The 18,993-nt window shown below is 32.1% G+C and overlaps 2 protein-coding genes across 3 annotated transcripts in view; one reads left to right on the top strand and one right to left on the bottom strand.

Moving 5' to 3' along the window:
* Nucleotides 1-1,016: 1,016 nt before the first annotated feature.
* LOC148603426 (transmembrane protein 19-like) lies at nt 1,017-8,673 on the bottom strand. Its single transcript, XM_088551900.1, has 6 exons — nt 8,535-8,673; nt 7,401-7,514; nt 6,528-6,665; nt 6,016-6,273; nt 5,236-5,451; nt 1,017-4,135 (listed from the first exon to the last, which is right to left on the bottom strand). The coding sequence occupies exons 1-6, from the start codon at nt 8,620-8,622 to the stop codon at nt 3,969-3,971; spliced, it is 981 nt and encodes a 326-aa protein (XP_088408026.1). The 5' UTR covers nt 8,623-8,673; the 3' UTR covers nt 1,017-3,968.
* The window catches only part of LOC148603422 (protein white-like), a 61,966-nt gene continuing 51,608 nt past the window's right edge, over nt 8,636-18,993 (top strand). The window contains exons 1-6 of one of the 2 annotated variants that reach the window (XM_088551893.1): nt 8,636-8,806; nt 9,337-9,450; nt 12,022-12,386; nt 12,902-12,950; nt 13,790-13,976; nt 15,710-15,781. In XM_088551893.1, coding sequence (XP_088408019.1) covers nt 12,071-12,386; nt 12,902-12,950; nt 13,790-13,976; nt 15,710-15,781 — 624 coding nt within the window. In that variant the 5' untranslated portion in view covers nt 8,636-8,806; nt 9,337-9,450; nt 12,022-12,070. The remainder of the gene's footprint in view (nt 8,807-9,336; nt 9,451-12,021; nt 12,387-12,901; nt 12,951-13,789; nt 13,977-15,709; nt 15,782-18,993) is intronic. The other variant, XM_088551892.1, reaches the window with a different exon arrangement.

Below are 18,993 nucleotides of genomic sequence, written 5' to 3'. Positions count from 1 at the left end.
TTGAAAAACTAAAAGAAAAACATTTTGATAGAAAGAAAACTGGATTCCGAGTTCTGGGATATTTTTAAAGGGTAGAAGAACAAGTGTATCATTTCTAGTAAAATTGAAGTATGGTTTCATGAAGAAAAATTTTGTGTCGTTATGCGATTACAATTTGAGGCAGTAAACTAGTAACTATAGTGTTTGTTTTTAATTGTTATAATACACATGTATATATGAATGTTAGGTATTACAACAATGGCCAGAACAGTAAATACATAAATACTTAGAACGTAGCAAAATTGTTTGATATGTGGAAACGATTTTTTTTCAAATAGTGAATTTTCTTAGTATTGAATTTGTTGTTCCGCTCTGTTTTTCTTTCTTTTTGAGCTCACCTGACCGTAGGCCATGTGAGCTATTGCCATCAATTAGGGTCCGTCGTCGTCGTTAACAATTTTTCAAATTCTACTCTGAAACTACAGAATGGATATGGATTAAACTCAACATGATTGTTCATTAGAGTATCCTGCACAAATCTTATGCTTCGACTTTTGATCCGTCGAAAAACATGGCCAATGTTACTAAAAAATTGTAGAGGTCAGCAGTTTTTTTTCACATAGATCTCCAAAACCGCTAGGCGTAACCAAATTCTGACTTGGGGGGAAAAGTAGTCAGCATGATTAGATCTATCTGTGGTCAAATTTCAATGAAATTCTGTTGACCTTTGTTGGAGTTGTTGCCTTTTTCGGACGTTTTTTGCTGTTTTTTTTTATGTTATTACTTTCAAAAATCGTCTCCTCAGAAGCTTTTGTAAAGAATTTAATGCAATTTTGTTTGATTGTTTCATTCAGTATCTTGCACCAGATGACCGTTTGAACTTTTTGTCCAAGAAAATAAATGGCTGCCCAATTTATGAAATCTGAGTCTTCTTCTTTTCTTTTTGAATTTGGAAAATCGTCTGTTTGGATTTGAATCTAGTCACCCTATAATATTAAAACTGTCAAGCAAGGTATGTTATAAAAGTAAATTTACAATTTGTTAAAAATGAAAACAAATAGTCTTATTTTATTTTAAAAAAATATACAAATAATCAGTACTCCATTTAAATACAATGTATAATCCATAAAAACCCTGTATGACACTGCTGTCACCACAATAATACAGGTTGATATTTCACAACCAATTTATAAACCAGCTATATTTTGTATTACATTATGCTTGTGTTTACATTATTATTTTTCAGCAATGGAAGAAAGAAAGGATATGGTAAAACCCAAAAAATGCACCAGCGTATAATCTAAATCCAAAATAGTAAATAGTTTCAGAGAAACCCAAAAGGTCTTCAACAAGTATCAACAGATGTGTTTAAGGTGTTTAGTTATGCTAAGAAAGGCCCAGACAGCAAAATTAATAAAATCCATTGTGTCAGAATAATGACAATACTTCAAAATCAAAATAAAAAGTCAATTAAGGAGGTAGACCTAGGGTAAGGACACAACTCATACAAATCAATGGAATGTTTGTATTCAGCATTTTACATAAATCTCATGCAAGCTTCAAAGTAACCTGGACTGATTTCATTTTGTTTCATATGAAAGCTTGATGGGCTTTGGTAAAATTGAATATGATACAAACATATCACTGATTTCGAGAGTTGTCCCCTACCCTAGGTCTACCTCCTTAAGTATGTCAAAAACAAGACTTATCGAAAGTTCACAATAAGCATTGAGTATTGCTCATATAACAAGAAATGTGCAAAAATGCTGGATACTAATAAAACAAAACAAAACTAAACTAATATTGCGAGCTCAAAAGCAGAATACTGTGAAGGTACTTTTATTTGTGGGTACAAATTTTTGTGGTTAAGGGAAAAAATATCAGTTTGTGGATTCTTAAATTCGTGGATTTCATTAATTTCATTAAAATCTCTTATTGATTTAGGATTGTATATACTAGATTTTAACATCCCGAAGTACTTCTCTGTATAAGAATCAGGCAAAATGTGTACAAGATGTGGCACATGAAGAAAAAAAAGAGATTTTATGGCATTATCAAAGTCTTTCAATCTAAAAACTTCCAAGTAGTTTAGGAATTGCATTTAAAAGATATGTGGACAGACAGACAGACATGGTAATACCCATATATTCCTCCAAAACACTTTGTAGAAGTATATTAACAAATCAAAATATCAAACAAATGCTGTCCATAAAAAAATGCCTTAAAAATCAAGCGAAATACACACACATTAAACAAACTGTCTCAAAAAATCTCTAACCCTAATTAAGCTGGACTGAATGAAGTATTTTGACAAGATGGAAATTCTATCATTGCAATCATGGCTTTAAGTAGTACTCCGGCTAAGAATCATGCAAAATGTGATTCATGGGTGAAAAGCCTACATATTTTTATTTTTGATATTTTGTTTAGAATGCCATAGTAAACAGAAATTAACAGTCGGTTTTTCATATACCTAGTGCTCTTAGGAGATAAAAATTATATAGAATGCACTGTAAATTTCAAAATTAAGGGAGATAACTCTGTAAATGTGTTCAAATACAACAGAATCTATTAGAATTTCAATGTAGATTATCTCCTAAGAGCAGGTAGATTAGAATAAATAATTACACATTTCATAATATAGACCCATAAAACAACTTAATATCAGAAATAAAAATATGTAGCCTTTTTTTAGGTATATCACATTTTACAGATTTTGCATGATTCTTATAAAGACTACTTCTTAAAAGAAATTTAAAAAAATGAAAAATATGTAGGAGAACCCAGACAAATAACAAGAAGAACTAGTCATGCCATGAACTAGAAAAGAATTGTTAAACACTTTGTGATCAGGTCTTAGAAAAAAATAAAGGATCTGGTACCAGCCATAAGTGCCAACTTGATGAGGATACTTAAATTGTGTTCCTGAAAAGACCATTATTATAACCTTACACACACCTTATACAGAGAAAATTCATTACAGTAAAATCTATCTAAACAACCCAGGATAAACTGATGATCTGCCCGAACTAAACCTTGAAATAACTGATGACCTGTCCAAACCAACCCTGAATAAACTGATGACCTGTCTAAACCATATTTTTAAGTCCTCCATATTAATTTCAATACAGCTTTAAACTGTATAAACTGAAAATCTTCCTAAACCATACACAGTTTTAAGTGTCAGTCCCTGTAAGAATCTGGCAGTGGGTGAAACATGGTATAAAAAAACCATCATTTTGATAGTGTAATTAGACCATTTGAATCATCAGAATTAATGGTAAAATGATATTTTCCATATCATGTTGGCATATTAAGATATAATTGCATTGAAATGCCCTGAAAATGAACATTTCAAGGCAGATAATTCTGTCAAAAACCTCATTTTTCTAACATTCTACTGAAAAACTTCTGAGCAAAACCAGTGATGTAGAGATCAAATAATGGTCTTTTCAAATAGAGAAAGTATCTTTGAGTGAAATTACATTGTCAGATCAGCAATGTTTTATTGTCCCAAGCAGATGTTATATTGCATGAGCTTTTTAGTGCAATATAATACTTTGTGAAGAATAATATGCGCCATAATAAATGCAATAACCCTTTCATTATATATCCTCATGTGTTTCTATGTGTACCATATATTCATTGATAAATTTATTTTGATACTGAATAAGCTTTAAAATTGACACAGACTTCATATATGAACTTACTCAACATAAAACCTACTTCCGATTCTTTCTTTCAACCAAGCCATTTTATTCTGAAATTACTGCTTTAAAATATTAATTTCATCTTCATAATATCCTTCTGATAGTTTCATCGACAAAAAATGTATTTGGAATAGTTAGTATAAAATATTACAATTTTGAAGGGCTTCAGTACTTTTCCAAGCTGATTATATTTCATGGTATTATTCTCAATTTATGACAATATAAAGAAATCTGAGTACTGTGGCAAGATAGTCAAAATAATGGCAAGAAGCTTTGAGATTACAGAAAACACCCCCATAGATAGAAAGCAACTTTAGGTGTTAGCAAAGCACACAGTAATGAAGATAATAGATTAACACTATGGTTGTCTAACACTGCTACTCCACTGATATCCTCAACATCCTTCCCTTTATGTTCCACTATCTTATTGGTAAGTCTATTGTAACCTGTAAAGATAAAATAGTCTTACTGTTTATTAAATAGGGATTCTCCTTCAGAAATTAATAGTTTACAATTTTTCTCCATTTGAGATGGTCAAATTAAAATTTTGAGCCTTAGTAAACATGTTTTAAAATCTTGATTGTACCTTAGAAAGTACAGAAATAACTTGAATTAGAATAGGCTGAAGGTTTCTCTCATGAAATCTGTAGAAAACTTGGACAAATCCAGCAGATATAAGCCCTTCTAGTTAAAAGCTTATGTGCATTTTAATAACCAGCTTAGAATGGAATAAATGTAATTCTAATACAGCTGTCAATTTTTTAAAAAATTCAGAAGTAGTGCTAGGTAATGACGTCACAATATTTTTTTTTCATATCTTATGACTTATATTACTCTGTTTTGTGTTACAGTTGACCAACTATATACATATTTCAGGATATCAATTCAATATCACTGGTATTTATTTTTGGGACTTATGTTCCTAATTTTAAAGTTTGTAAGACTAAAAATGTTAAAAAGGAAAAAAGCCCCTACTTTAAAAAAAAATGTATTAGTAATTCTATATGTGATTTTTATTAGGTGTGTTATTAACCTCATGCTGGAAAAAAGTGTAAGTTTCCATTAGAATCAAGCAGTGGGTGAAACATGGTAGGAAACCCATCATTTGACTATTTGCACCATCAGAATCAATGAAAAAGGACAAGATTATCCATATCATTTTGGTAAATTGTGTTACAATTCCATTGAAATGCACTGAAAATGACTATTTCAACGATAGATAACTCTGTCAAAAACCCTAATATTCCACTGAAAAAATTCTGAGCAAATCCAGTGATGCAGAGATCAAATGATGGTCTTCCCAAATAGAGAAAGCATCTTACATTAACTTACATTTAAAATTTCAAATGTCACTTTGTACCTACAGGAACATTAATCCTTTGTTTCTTTCAAAAAAATTCATTAAGACTGTTAATCATGATTTATGAATGGTAATTTTTTTTTCAGGTTTAATTAATTAAGCGTTATAGAAAATATTCTGATAGAGAATAGTGATCTGAACAATATTATGTAAATATCATTTCTGACACAATTTGCTTATACTAACCTGAATACTGCAATGTAGCACCTAAGTATGAATCAATAGCAGAACCTAAAAGTCCAGCAAGAGCCCCCAGAATTACTATTGGCCACTGTGGGGGACATTTCTGTAAGTAAGCATCTGATAGACTGAATATCAAAGTTAAATAATATGCAACACCCACAACTAGTCCACCAATCAAACTGGAGATTGTTCCAACCAAAGAAATACCTCCGTTAGTACCTGAAATGAGATAAGGAGATCAAATTGTAAAAAAAAGGCATTGTAACATTGAATATTTCAAGGTCAAAGAACAAAGCATTGTTCATAGTTCACTCAAAGTTTACATCACATAATTCACATTATATACATATATTTATAAAATAAAAAAAATCCATTAAGGGAAATTAAGTTTAAGTGTTTGTAAGAATGAGGCAAAATGGGAAAAATCAGAAACATGCATGTCAAAACCCCACCAATCTGATAATTTGATATCACTCAAAGATACTTTCTCTATTTGGAAAGACCATTATTTGATCTCTGCATCACTGGCTTTGCACAGAAATTCTTCATAGAATGTTAGAAAAATGAGGTTTTTGACAGAGTTATCTGCCCTTGAAATGTTCATTTTTAGTGCATTTCAATGAAATTGTAACTCAGATGTCCAGCATGATATGGAAAATCTTATCCTATTTCCTTGATTCTGATGGTGGAAATAGTCAAATTACACTATCAAAATGATGGTTTTTTTCATACCATGTTTCACCCACTGCCTGATTCTTACAGGGACTGACACTTAATTGATACCTTTTGGCACTTTCCTAAATGTGGTTATCAGTCTGGGGTCTGTATTGTATGTAAAAACAGTCCCTAACTCTGATGCAAATGTATCACCACAGCTGCAAGCCAATGCACCTAGAACTGCTGTGGAGAAGTAACTTGCTGTGTAATGTTTAGAAAAATCTACAGGCATTTCTCCTGCACCATTGTCTAACATATATAGCATAGCAAACTGTGATGCGATGCCGCCATTACAGATCACCTGGATCCAGTTCCTTTGGCCACCTGTTCAAACATATATAAAATATATTAATAAAGGAGAATATTTTTGTGTTCAATTTTCCATATTGGTTTACAATTGTAGTTACTGGTCCATGGCCAGTCATATTGGACTGAATGTAATGTAACTTTGTCACTGGAAATTGGTAATAATTTTTAGTCACAGAAGCTGGAGACAGAAAGAAAAATTGAAAAACAATAAATTTGTCAGTAAGAACAAGATTAAGTCCCTTGCATGCTTCCATATACCTTAAATGTACCTTCTTTGAAATCATCTTCGAACTTTTTCTTTAAAGAAGACTTGTACTTTGTTGCTTTTGATGCCAGCAGAAAAAAAATCAGGAGGGAGGTGAAAAAACATATGCTGCTGATAGTCAACATAAACCCTACAGCAATGCCTGAAAAATATTCATATTAAAATATCATCAAAATAAATCCTATGACAATATATGGAAGATACTCACTTTACGATATGTAGATCCTACAGCCAAATATGGAAAATATTCAGATTACTTAACATCAACATAGATCCTATGACAACCACTAGAAATTTCATGAATTTTGACATGGGCCTTTGACATCTGGAAAATATTCACCTAAATTATTGTCAACATAGACACTATAGCAATACTTTAAGAATATTCATATTTCTGAATGTCCACATAAATCCTTCAGCAACATCTGGGAAATATTGTATTAAAGAGTTAAGGATCAACCATTTGTTTATTAAGGGAACTAAGATAAATCATTATTTAATCAAATAAATATTATTTTAATGTTGTTTATTTTCCGTTCGATACAGTACTTATTACATGTGTTGGACTTTCAATATCAAACATATTACTGCCTATTATTCAAAATTTCATCAATGACTATTAGAAATGCATTGTTTTGCTCCTACTTCAGTCGTGTCATTTTTTTTTCCATTCACCATTAGAACTCTAAATTTGGTTAAAAATTCCAATAGTTACACTCATACAGGGTCATCTTTCTGCTCATGCTCAAGACACACTTGAAAATTTGCTGGTTTAAGTCTACCCTAAATAACAAACCCCCCTTCCCCACCCTCTTCATAATTTTCTTACATTTTGAAGCCAAGGAGAAAGGCTTTGAATGACTATAATGCTACCAACCTGTTAAAGCTCCTGACTTGTCCAAACTTTTCTTTCTCAGTCCATAAAAAGCTAACAAAAGGGAAGAGGATATTGCAGCCAACCATCGCCATGCTGATATGTAACCATCAGGATCTGCAGAAGATAAATGAGTACATGAATTTGTTAAAAAATAAAACTTTTAAAACTTAACACTTAACACTCAACAAGAAAATTTGAACTTGAAATTGTACAAGCTTTATGAGCTAGTACTAAAGTTTCTTTTAATTGTCAATAGATATTAGCCTACTGCTGTTAAACTTGTTTTGTACATAATCATCCAAGTATAAAATGTTATTTGTGTTATTTAGAAGTTATCATGATCATTTTCCTTTAATCCTTATACATGTAAGTAGTCATTGCCTTTGATATCGTTGGTTGACCATTTCTTAAGGTTTGTTTTTTTTGTTGATTCAAAAATTACTTTACTTTTTGTTTTTTTTTAGGAGGGGTTTGGTATGAAATTAAATAAAATAATGGAATTTACGAACTATTTTGTTATTCTCAGCGTAACATACGTAGCACTTGAATTTTAATGGTCAATTAAATGAATTTAAATTGACCAGAAGCCATTCCGAACTACCAAGTCCATCTGCCAAGATAGAAAAATCCGTGGCAGATAAAAAAATCCGTATTTTTCAATCGTAAACAACTTCAAATGTAGAAATTAACATTAAAATGCTCTGGATTATCTGTTCAAAGATCTTTTAAAAGAAGTTTTTATTAGTAAAGAAGATAGTTGCTACAGATTTTGAAACAGTTTTAGGAGTTCTACATGTTAACCAAACTTATCTTTGTAGTGTCACATTGCATCACCTCTTAGGTCTTGAAAGTGCTCGGATGTAAGAAAAAGAGAATAATGAAAAATATATTTATCTCAAACTTCAGAAAGGGATCAGTTATTTTCTTTCATGGCATTGTTGGATTTTCTGATATGTTAGCTTTGGAAATATTATGATGAAACTCAACTAAAGTCAACCTGGGATCAAAATAAATACAACTTTTTTTATTAGTCCCAGAGTAAACCCTGCAAATGTCAGATATATATATCCCGTTGTGTACAGGTGTTGCATTTCATTTCATATTATACAAATGTACAGGTTTTATGTGTTTCACCTCCTTTAACGTGGTAGAAAACAATGCTACATAGCCAAAAGAAAAGCGTAGCGGGCATGACAACTGCTATCACTAAAACAAGAAACATCTTTGGATTTTCTTTTTTTTTCTCCAGCTCACAATATGGGAGATAACTCTAAATTCAATTTCCGGATTAACATCTAAGGGGAAATAACTTAGTGTAATAATTTTGCGGGAAATGTGTAAACTGTGTTCAAAGGTCGTCGACCAGGTTTTACAACAGTTGATTTGATATTTTAACACGTTTTAAGGTAATATATCTACTGTCAATTCAGGGTTCTTACGACATTTTTTGTCTCTTTTTGAATCTCGAGAAAAAACAGAAGTGTCAGGTTAAAAGGTGGAACACAATGCAAGTATTTACTATAATTATTCTATGTCTCTTGTGAAAAAGCATGTAAGCCTATGCAATTTGTGTGTAAATAAACTAAGTCAAATGTAAAACTGCACAACCAATTAATATCTACCAAATAATGCAAGACTAGAAATGTAAGCATGTCCTGCTCTGTGGGTGTCTTGTTTTTTTTTCTTTTGCTGTTTTTTTTTTTTTTTTTTTTTTTTGGGGGGGGGTTTATTTTATCTTTTTTTATGTTTTCTTGTTTTTTGTTGAACTCTGTATATGTTTTTACTTAATTGCTCCTTAATTAGGATTAATTACTTCTTTTCTGCAAACATGTTTTTTTAACGATATCTTTTATTTTTCTTAGAGTACTAATTAGTTTATCATAATAACAATACCTTTTATTTATTAAAAATCAATCATTTACCTGTCTTTGATAAGGGCGAAACCACTCACCAATCAAGGCGAAACAACTCAGGGCGAACATGTAACTAGGGCGAAACCACCCGATACCGTGGACGATTTCCATCACTTCAACATTTCATCACGATAAATGTAGGTATCCTGGCCCATATGGTTTGAAAAAAAATTAGAATATCCCACCTCAAGTTGCCTCCAGACTTTTTCAATGTTTTGTTTTGATCAACACCACGATTAAATACCTTAATCTCTTATCAAATTTTCAACCTGGTTCTCCTTCCAAGGTGGTCTTCCCTCCTCATTTAAAATTCAAACTCCTTATTCCAAATCCAATCAATGGTAATAAAATTTATTTTAAGTTAATCAGAAATGGCATGAGGGTGTATATAAGGAGTTTTATAGCTGTAGGTTTCCCTGCATGTGTGATATCAATGTTTTTATATGCCTTGGTTTTGACTCCTGACTGCGTAGCCCCACCTTTGAGGGTGGTTTCCCTCTTCATTTAAAATTCACACTCCTTCAAAACCTGAATTATCATCATAAAATTTGTTTTAAATGGTCCATGGGTGTATATAAGGAGTTTTATATCTATAGCTTCCCCTTCCTTCCTGATATCAACATTTTTGTTTGACTTACTTTTGACTTTTTAAAAAGTGGCAGCCAGAGTCACTCCATCGAGGACAGATTTCCCTCCTAATTTAAAATTCAAACACCTTCAAAAAACCTGAAAGATCATCATAAAATTTATTTTAAATTGAACAAAAATAGTCTAAGGGTGTATATAAGAAACTTTATAGCTGTAGTCTCCCATTCTTTTGTGATATCAACATTTTTATTTGACCAACTGTTGATGTAAAAAAAATGGGGGTTGGAGTCACGCCTTTGAGAATGATATTCACTCCAAAATTAAAATTCTAACTCCTTCAAAACCTGAATGATCATCATAAAATTTGTTTTAAATTGATCAAAAGTGGTCTTAGGGTATAAATATGGATGTTTTTAAGTGTAGGTTTTTGATATCAATATTTTATATGACCTTATTTCGACTTCTGAAATCTTGCCACACGAGATATTGCGATAAATTACGAGATGCGGATCCTTCTATATTTCACTCCATGCTTCAGGTTCCCATTCTGTAATATCTTAGCTTCATATTGATACTTCATTTTTTCTTTCTACCAAACAAACAAAAAAAAGTATTGAAAACAAGCTATATACGAAAATGAAAATAATTAAAAATTAAATTCATTTTATTCACATTAACCTTTCACACATTTTTTTGTATTTAAAGATAATTGAACAAAATCTTATTTCAGTTTCCTATTTTAACGTCTTCTTGGCATCTGCTACAATTTATTTCAGATCATTTCTTCAAAAGCAGAAAAAGTAGTCTACTGAATAAGTGGAAAGGTCAGGGAATCTCGTTTTCTGCCATGTGATAATTTTATCGATAAACTAGCTAATTAACATGTTTCTTATCTCTTTAGTTATAGGGTCTCTGTTATTGGTTCCTTATAGAGGCATTTCTTCATCATTTTCTTTGTGTAAATCTGTATTTTTAAGGTCCTGGATATGCAGGACCAAAAGAGCAAAACTTAGGCAGGACAGTCTATACTTTATTGTCACTAGCCTGTCACCAAGCCCTCTGGGACTTGATTCTGGGTGGCAATGGTATAACTCTGTTAGGTCGATCATCCTATCCCAACGGGCCTGTTACAGTTAGATTTGGGACTCAATTAAAAAACCTATGGGTTTTGGATAGCTGTGAACTAGTTGTGTAGGTTGTTCATGGTATGAAAACTTGAGATCGGGGGAAAGTGGCAGGATGGCCTACCTGTGTTGTAACCTTGGTTCCCTTGATTACTCTTTGTAATAAGTTGTGAGATTTTAAACCAGTTCATTGAATTGACTTAAAGATTAATAAGCTACTAGTCTGTCACCAAGCTTTCTAGGTCTTCATCCTGGGTATAGTAAAGGTATAATTTTGTGAGATAAATCATTGTCTCCCTGCATAATTACATGTATTAAATTCACAAATCCATGCAATCATCTTTTGGTATATTTCTAAGTTCTAGATCTGGACATACTCTATTTTAGGCCCCATTATAAAATTTCTTTCTTCTGTTTTAATTTTTTGTTCATATGAACTTCTGATATGGCAAGTTTATATGTTTTTATAACTTTGAAACAAGAATTGAGAATTGACATGATGAAAGTTAGTGATGTTTTTTAAAAACTAGTAAAAACTGCTACAAAAAATGTACTTTTTAGTCCATTATTGTTAAAATTTGATACTTACACACCTTTGCACCAAAATGTTTTGTATATACATTTTTGTAGTTATTGTACTTGTATAAAAATAATGTGTAGCTGGAAGAATGTGAAGGTACAATGTAGCTATTTTTATCTTAACACCAACACCAATTAAGAGATTATCAAGAATTTCAACAATTTCCTTTCAATACTGCTTGTTCATAATATGCCAAAATTTTTATAAATTAGATAAATTCTTAAAATCATTTACTTTTCCCTACTGCAGAATCTAGAGTGAGTTTCAAATATCTGAAACTGCTAGGAGCTTGTATAATTTGAGACCTCAAAGGCTCGATGGGTAAGTATGCAAAATACATTTTGTATGGATGGTAATGTATTTTTTAGATGAAACCAAATCCTCCATTGTTATTAACATTACTTGTATTTATTTAGGATGACCTGGTAGCCTCTACACTTTTGACATATAAACTCCATATTTATAATGGAAGAGAGAACCCCTCTGTTGATTGCCAAAGAGAGTAGTGGTAGTCATCATTATGTAAATGTAGATCATGGTGCTCCTGAGGAACAAGAAACTACATATGTTGACAATGATCTTTATGTGCCATATGATGGACCAAGTAGTTCAAATGATAAATGTAAAAACATGAGACAAAATTCTGGACGGGATAGTGTGATAGACCCTGTCCAACCAATAACATTATCCTGGAAAGATGTTCATGTATACTCTATACCCAGGGAAAAGAAATGTTGTAGAGGCTCAAAAATGACACTGCCTAAGCATATTCTTAGAAATGGTGAGTTACAAAACACATTTTCTTTTACAATTATAAAGTTTTTTTAATTATTTGTCATTCTTTTGGTACACCTTAGGCCTAGAATAGTAATTTTTTGTTTTCAGTCCTGCAAGTCAGTTTCCCACACTTTTTTTCGTCATGCTTGTACATATGTTCTATATTTAGTGCTTTATCATGACAATTTACAGATCATGTTTGAATGATGTTCTGGTTCATTGTGTTTTGCTGTATTATGGCCTTTCCACTTACAAAACCCAGTTTTCCACTTTTTTTTGTCAAGCTATCAGATATACATTTAACATTTGGTACATTGCTTTACCATGACAAGTTAAAGATTAAGTTTGAATTTTGTTCAAGTGTAGCTGAGTTATGGTTCTTGGACTTAGAAAAAATATGCAGACTCAGGTTTCCACACTTTTCTTGTACACAAACCATGCATGAGGTTTGAATTCTGTTCTCTTCGATAGATTTGTGCTGCAGGTTAGCTTAAAATGCTTGTTATTTTTCTTTTTCAGTGAATGGTATTTTAAAGCCTGGAACTTTAATGGCTTGTATGGGTGCCAGGTTAGTAAATATTGTAAATAATATTTTGCAATCTTAAGAACTATGAACATATACATGATATGGTGAATGTTTTTGAAAAAAAAATTCCCTACCTACCTTCCCTATGTTTTTTTTCGTGTTCAGGTAGCAAGAAATAAACAAGACTTAATTTTTTTTGGCCTAAGATCATCTTGCACTAGTACATGTTAAGTTCACATATGGTCAAACCTGTGACACTTTGTATTCAGCAAAAACCTGTCTTAAATGATTAAAATATCCCTCACTATCTGTAGTGCACTCTATATAAAAACCACTTGTCTAGTGTGGCCATAATTTTTTGCTCTCCCTTGAAAGGTCACCTTAGGAGGAATACCTAAGGTAAGGGACATAACTCTTGAAATCTGTGATGTGTTTTTATCATATTCAATGTCACCAAAGCGAATCAAGCTTTCATTTGAAACAGAATGAAATCGGTCCAAGTTACTTTGATGCTTTCATGAAATTGATGTAAAATGCTAAATACAAACAAGATTTGTGTGCCTTACCCTAGGTCTACTTCCTTAACACAGGTTTTACTATACATTGTACAGTATCTTCTATTTGTTTTCAAGTAGCCAATCAGTTTAAATAGAAAAACCTACAAATAAAAATTTAATAGCCAGTAAACATGACAATGTATGGAAAGAGGATGCCTTCTTGAATAACTTCAGAAATGTATTTGATCAATGAGAGATATTTTTCATAAAATTTTAATTAAAAAGATATTTTTTTTCACTTTTCAAAAGATGCATATGGTTCCTTTCAAGCCCTTTTACTACATTTTGTATATGTACATTTGTATCAATTTTTCTACTTTGTAGTGGAGCCGGGAAGTCAACACTGATGAATATATTGACCTTTAGAAACTGTGGACATCTTGTGGTACAGGGTGATGTTAGAGTCAATGGAGTTGAGATCGGTAAAAATGTCCGTAATGTGTCTGCCTATGTACAACAAGATGACCTTTTTATTGGTACCTTAACTGTTAGAGAACATTTACAATTCAGGGTAAATAATACTTTACCATTGACTTTAGAATGGTTTAAATGTTTTTGAGTTTTTGATCAATTCATTTTTTTTTAGCGTACATGTACCTCATTTTTTAGCTCACCTTGCCCAAAGGGCCATGTTAGCTATTGCTGTCACTTGGCGTCTTCGTCTATCATTGTCATTGTTAACAATTTTTCATAACTCTTCTCCTCTGAAACAACTAGGCCAATTTGAACTAAACTTAGAATGAATGGTCCTTACGATAATTCTGCATAGAACTGATGTGTTAGCATGATGAGATCTATCAGTGATCAAATTTTCATGTAAATCTGATAAGCCATGTTGGAGATATTGCCCTTTTTTGACTTTTTTTTCACAATATTTTCAATATTATTTCTTTCAAAAATCTTCTCTGAACAATTAGAACCAAACTTAGTAATCAATGTGCTTTAAGGTGTTCTGCATAGATCTGTTGAAAAAATGTGGCCCTTGTTACTAAAAACAGAACATAGGGGTAAGACAGAAGTTTTTCACATATACAGGTATCTCCAAAACCATTAGGTTTAGTCAAACTCTGTCTGACAGTGAAAGAAATTAGCAGTAGACCTATGGAACGAGTCTATGTAAAATCTAGCAGGTCTAGGAAGAAATTGGCTCAATTTCCTTTGAAATCTACAGTGCGGTCTACATAAAATGATGGTTGGTCTATGTTGACCAAAAATTAAGTTTTTAACACATGCTGATGGTGTAATAATGTTCAACATGAAGAGATTTATCAGTGAGCAAATCTTCCTGGTAGTTTAAGAGGCCATGTTGGAGTTATTGTTCTTTTTTGACATTTTTTCGCTATTTGAAATATTATTATTAAGAAAATTTTCTCCTAAAATATTGCTGGTCAAAATTTAATGAAAATTGACTTGATTGTTCCTTAGGTAGGAAGTTAGGAATTTTTATCGAAGAAATAACATGGCTGCTTTTACAGAAATAAAACGTTGCTAATCGAGTGAGGTTAGCAATTTAGGCTCTTTAGAGCCTCTAGTTTTAAGCAGAATATTTATTTTTACCCGCATTATGAATAGTGGAAGCAGGTCTAGTGACTGTCTGTCTTTTCATCACACTTAAGGGTTACCTATATGTACATGTATTTTGTGTAATATGAATTTCCAAAAGTTTAAACCGATATTATTTAAACTTTGCACAATGTGTATGTACATATTAAAGATGTGCATCTCATAGTATGGAGAAATTTGATAATATTTTTCCCACATGTTTAGCATGTTGAATTTTGGCCACTAAATGTTGTTGACAGTACTTTCTTTTTGTAATCTGTAACTCCGAAAGTATTATTTCATTAATATCTAAGGTTTGGTTAGTTTTATGAAAACACTACAACTGGAACATGCACAACGTATGCTTTTAATTGCTGAGAATTAAGCCGGATAAGCGTTTTTTAATTTTGTACAGTGTACATTTGAATGACTGTGATTAAATGTTACAGCACTTGTTTTTCATATTTTACTAGCATCACCAACAGTTAGACTAGGTCTATTAGCCACTTGCCTCATTCCTTTCTCTATTTATTCATCCATCCATCACACTTATGGGGTACCTACTTTATTAGCCACTTGCCTCATTCCTTTCTCTATTTATCCATCCATCCATCACACTTATGGGGTACCTACTTTACATAACCGATATTAAAACTTTCTTATTGGTATCCTCTAATTACTGTAAGGTTTGTTTTGTTTCAGGCAATCCTTAGAATGGATAAAAAGATTAGTAGACGTCAAAGGTTAGAGAGAGTAGAGGAAGTGATTCATGAGGTAAATACTGTGAAATCTATCATAATCTTACCTCTTTATGATTTATGTAATTGATAAGTTTAAAGAGAGTAGAGGAAGTGATTCTGAGGTAAATACAGTGAAATCTATCATGAACATATCTCTTTCTGACTAAAGTAATTTTTCAGTGAACATACAGTGAAATTTATCATAAACATACCTCTTTCTGACTGAAGTAATTGTTAAATGTACATATAGTGAAATCTTATCATAGACATACCTCTTTCTGACTGAAGTAATTTTTCAGTGAACATACAGTGAAATCTTATCATAGACATACCTCTTTCTGACTGAAGTAATTGTTCAATGTACATACAGTGAAATCTTACCTCTTTCTGATTGAAGTAATTGTTCAGTTTATGGATGTAGACCTAGGGTAAGAGACATAACACTTGAAATCAGTGATATGTTTGTATCATATCCAAGTTCACAAGCCTATGAAGCTTTCATTTGAAATAGAATGAAATCAGTTCAAATTACTTTGACTTTAAATTACAATTTACTTACATAAGATTGATGTAAAGTAGTGAATTCAAACATTCCAATGATTTGTAAAAGTTGTGTTCCTTAGCCTAGGTCTCCATCCTTAAGCAGTGTTGGTTTTTACAGGTTTATAATATACCCATTGGCCCATTTGACAGTTATTTGTAGGGACTTTAGAAGATGTTTAGTTTTTACAGGTTCATAATATACCCATTGGTCCATTTGACAGTTTATGATATGCCCATTGGTCCATTTGACAGTTTATGATATACCCATTGGTCCATTTGACAGTTTATGATACGCCCATTGGTCCACTTGACAGTTACATGTAGGGACTTTAGAAGATATCTGCTTTTTACAGGTTTATAATTTACCCATTTGTTCATTTCATACAGGTTTCACTGTAAATGAGTTACTAGCTACAGATCAGTACATGCATTAACACTTGTCATTTTGCTCAGAATTATGCCAGATTTATTTTTGAATAATCTCTATATTGTAACATATGAATGAAAATTCATTATGAGGAAATGTGGATTTACAGAATAAAACTTTGAATTTGTAGATTTACCTTTTATGTATCATTTACCTTAAAGAGAATAACAAGAAAAAGAGACATATCATAAATAATTTATTATACTTATTTTGTACAAAACTTTGACTACCAATTGGGAAATAATTTATCTTATGTGAGATTTTTTTTTTATATTTCTTTTTTTTTGTTGACAAATTATATTATTATTACTGGGAGAAACGGCTTTTTTTAAGGCAATTAAAGTACAAAAAATCAATGACTGGCGAAATTTAGTATTTTATGCAGAGTTTCACCAAATAAAACTGAAAAATAGTTCCTGTATTGTTGATTTTAACACTAATAATGTCAAGCATGGTTTTTTAACCACCAGAATTGATACCCTTGATAATAATCACTTGACAGAATCTGTGTAATTACGTTTACAGAATCATGTTAAAGTCCTGTTGTTCATGGGGTACCAATTTTCATGGTTTTAGTGGGTGAACCAGACCATGAAATTTGGTTCAAACGAAAAGGCGAATCCAATTCATGTGTATACTGAAAACCTCAAAACCAAGAATTCAAGAATACACAAACTTGTGTATCTTTCCTAATCAAAGAAAATTTCAAAATTTGTAATCCAGTTACAATTTTATGAGATATTGATACTTACTTGTCAATAATACAATGTGGATTATTCCCCTTGAGTCAGTCCATAACTCCCAAACACACAGATTATCTAAACTAAACACCTTAAGGACCTAGGTCATCTGCATGCACACATGCTTCAGTTTATCGGTGGGTAACAAACCATCCAACCAATATGCATAGAGTGGTGGTGGGAAAGATGACAAGTAAGTATTAATATCTCATAAAATTGTAACTTGATTACAAATTTTGAAATTTTATTTCAATTATTAATACTCACTTGTCACTAATACAATATGGATGATTCCAAAGTAATCTATCCCTATATCAGGTGGTGTATGCTTTAAACCAAGAACTTTCCAAGCCTTGGTTGAAATATCATTCAAATAAACTGTGTCATGTTGACTGTTCATCACAAAACACTTGATTAAAATACTTCCACCATAAATTACTAAAATACTTTCAACAAAACAAAACTGGTAGACAACTCGCTGAAATAATGAACGTATTAATGAACTGCTAGGAGGCCTGGAATGAAAGGCCCCTTTAATGAGACGTACAATATGAGGATGCTGACCTACTGGTACATTGTCTATATGAGGAAGAACATTTGAAAGCATCGACCTGTAACCCGCAATTGTTCTATATTGTAAACCTTCAACAAATTGTGATACAAGAAAATCTACAACTTGGCTCAAAGTTGGAGAACTGGAATTGATTTCCCTTGTATCACACCAGCTATAATACTTTTTGAACTTGGAACTATAGTCCCTCTGTGTACTTTGTCTCCAAGAGGCTGAGAGAAGTTTCCTAGCTTTTTTCGAAAAGCCATCTGTTTGATAGGATCTGTCGATAGAAGCCATGCAGTCAGACTGAAAATGTCTGGATCTGGGTGATAAATTTGTGTCTTTGGTTGACACAACAGATTCTTAATCACTGGCAGTCTGACTGGAAACTCTATCAACAGCTCAAGTAGTTCTAGGTACCAATGTCTCCATGGCCATAGTGGAGCAATGAGAAGAATTCAACAGTTGAACTGCCTCATATATTCTAACATTCTGGGTATCAGGCAAATTGGGGGATATGCATAAGCGTACATCTTCTCCAAGATATTGTCAACGCATCTAGTGCATATGCTCGTGGATGAGGAATCCAAGAACAAGACACCTCTGTCTGGTGGTTCTCCACTGATGCAAACAAATCCATCACATGGTAACCCCAAATCTGAAAAAGTTTCATAACAATCTGACTGTCCAGTGTCCATTCTGTAGGGCAAATTTTCTTTCTGCTCAATTGATCGGGTAGAATATTTTTCTTTCCTACTATATGAGTGGCTTTTAAAGTCATTTTGTTTGAAACTGCCAAATTCCAGAGATCCCAAGCCAGAAAACATAACTGAGGAGATTTGGTCCCTCCCTGTTTGTTTATATACTGGACAACAGTTGTGTTGTTGGATCTGATCAGTACTGACAGGCCTATCAAATGTTTCTGAAAATGTTTGACAGTTCTGATCACTGCCTCCATTTCTAACCAATTGTTATGCTTTTTG

This window comes from Perna viridis, chromosome 11, assembly GCF_037379345.1.
Source record: "Perna viridis isolate PV_CMFRI_1.1 ecotype Kerala chromosome 11, ASM3737934v1, whole genome shotgun sequence".
NCBI classification, from domain to species: domain Eukaryota; kingdom Metazoa; phylum Mollusca; class Bivalvia; order Mytilida; family Mytilidae; genus Perna; species Perna viridis.
The sequence above is the reverse complement of the archived record's forward strand: the minus strand, read 5'-3'. Positions and strand labels throughout refer to the sequence as shown.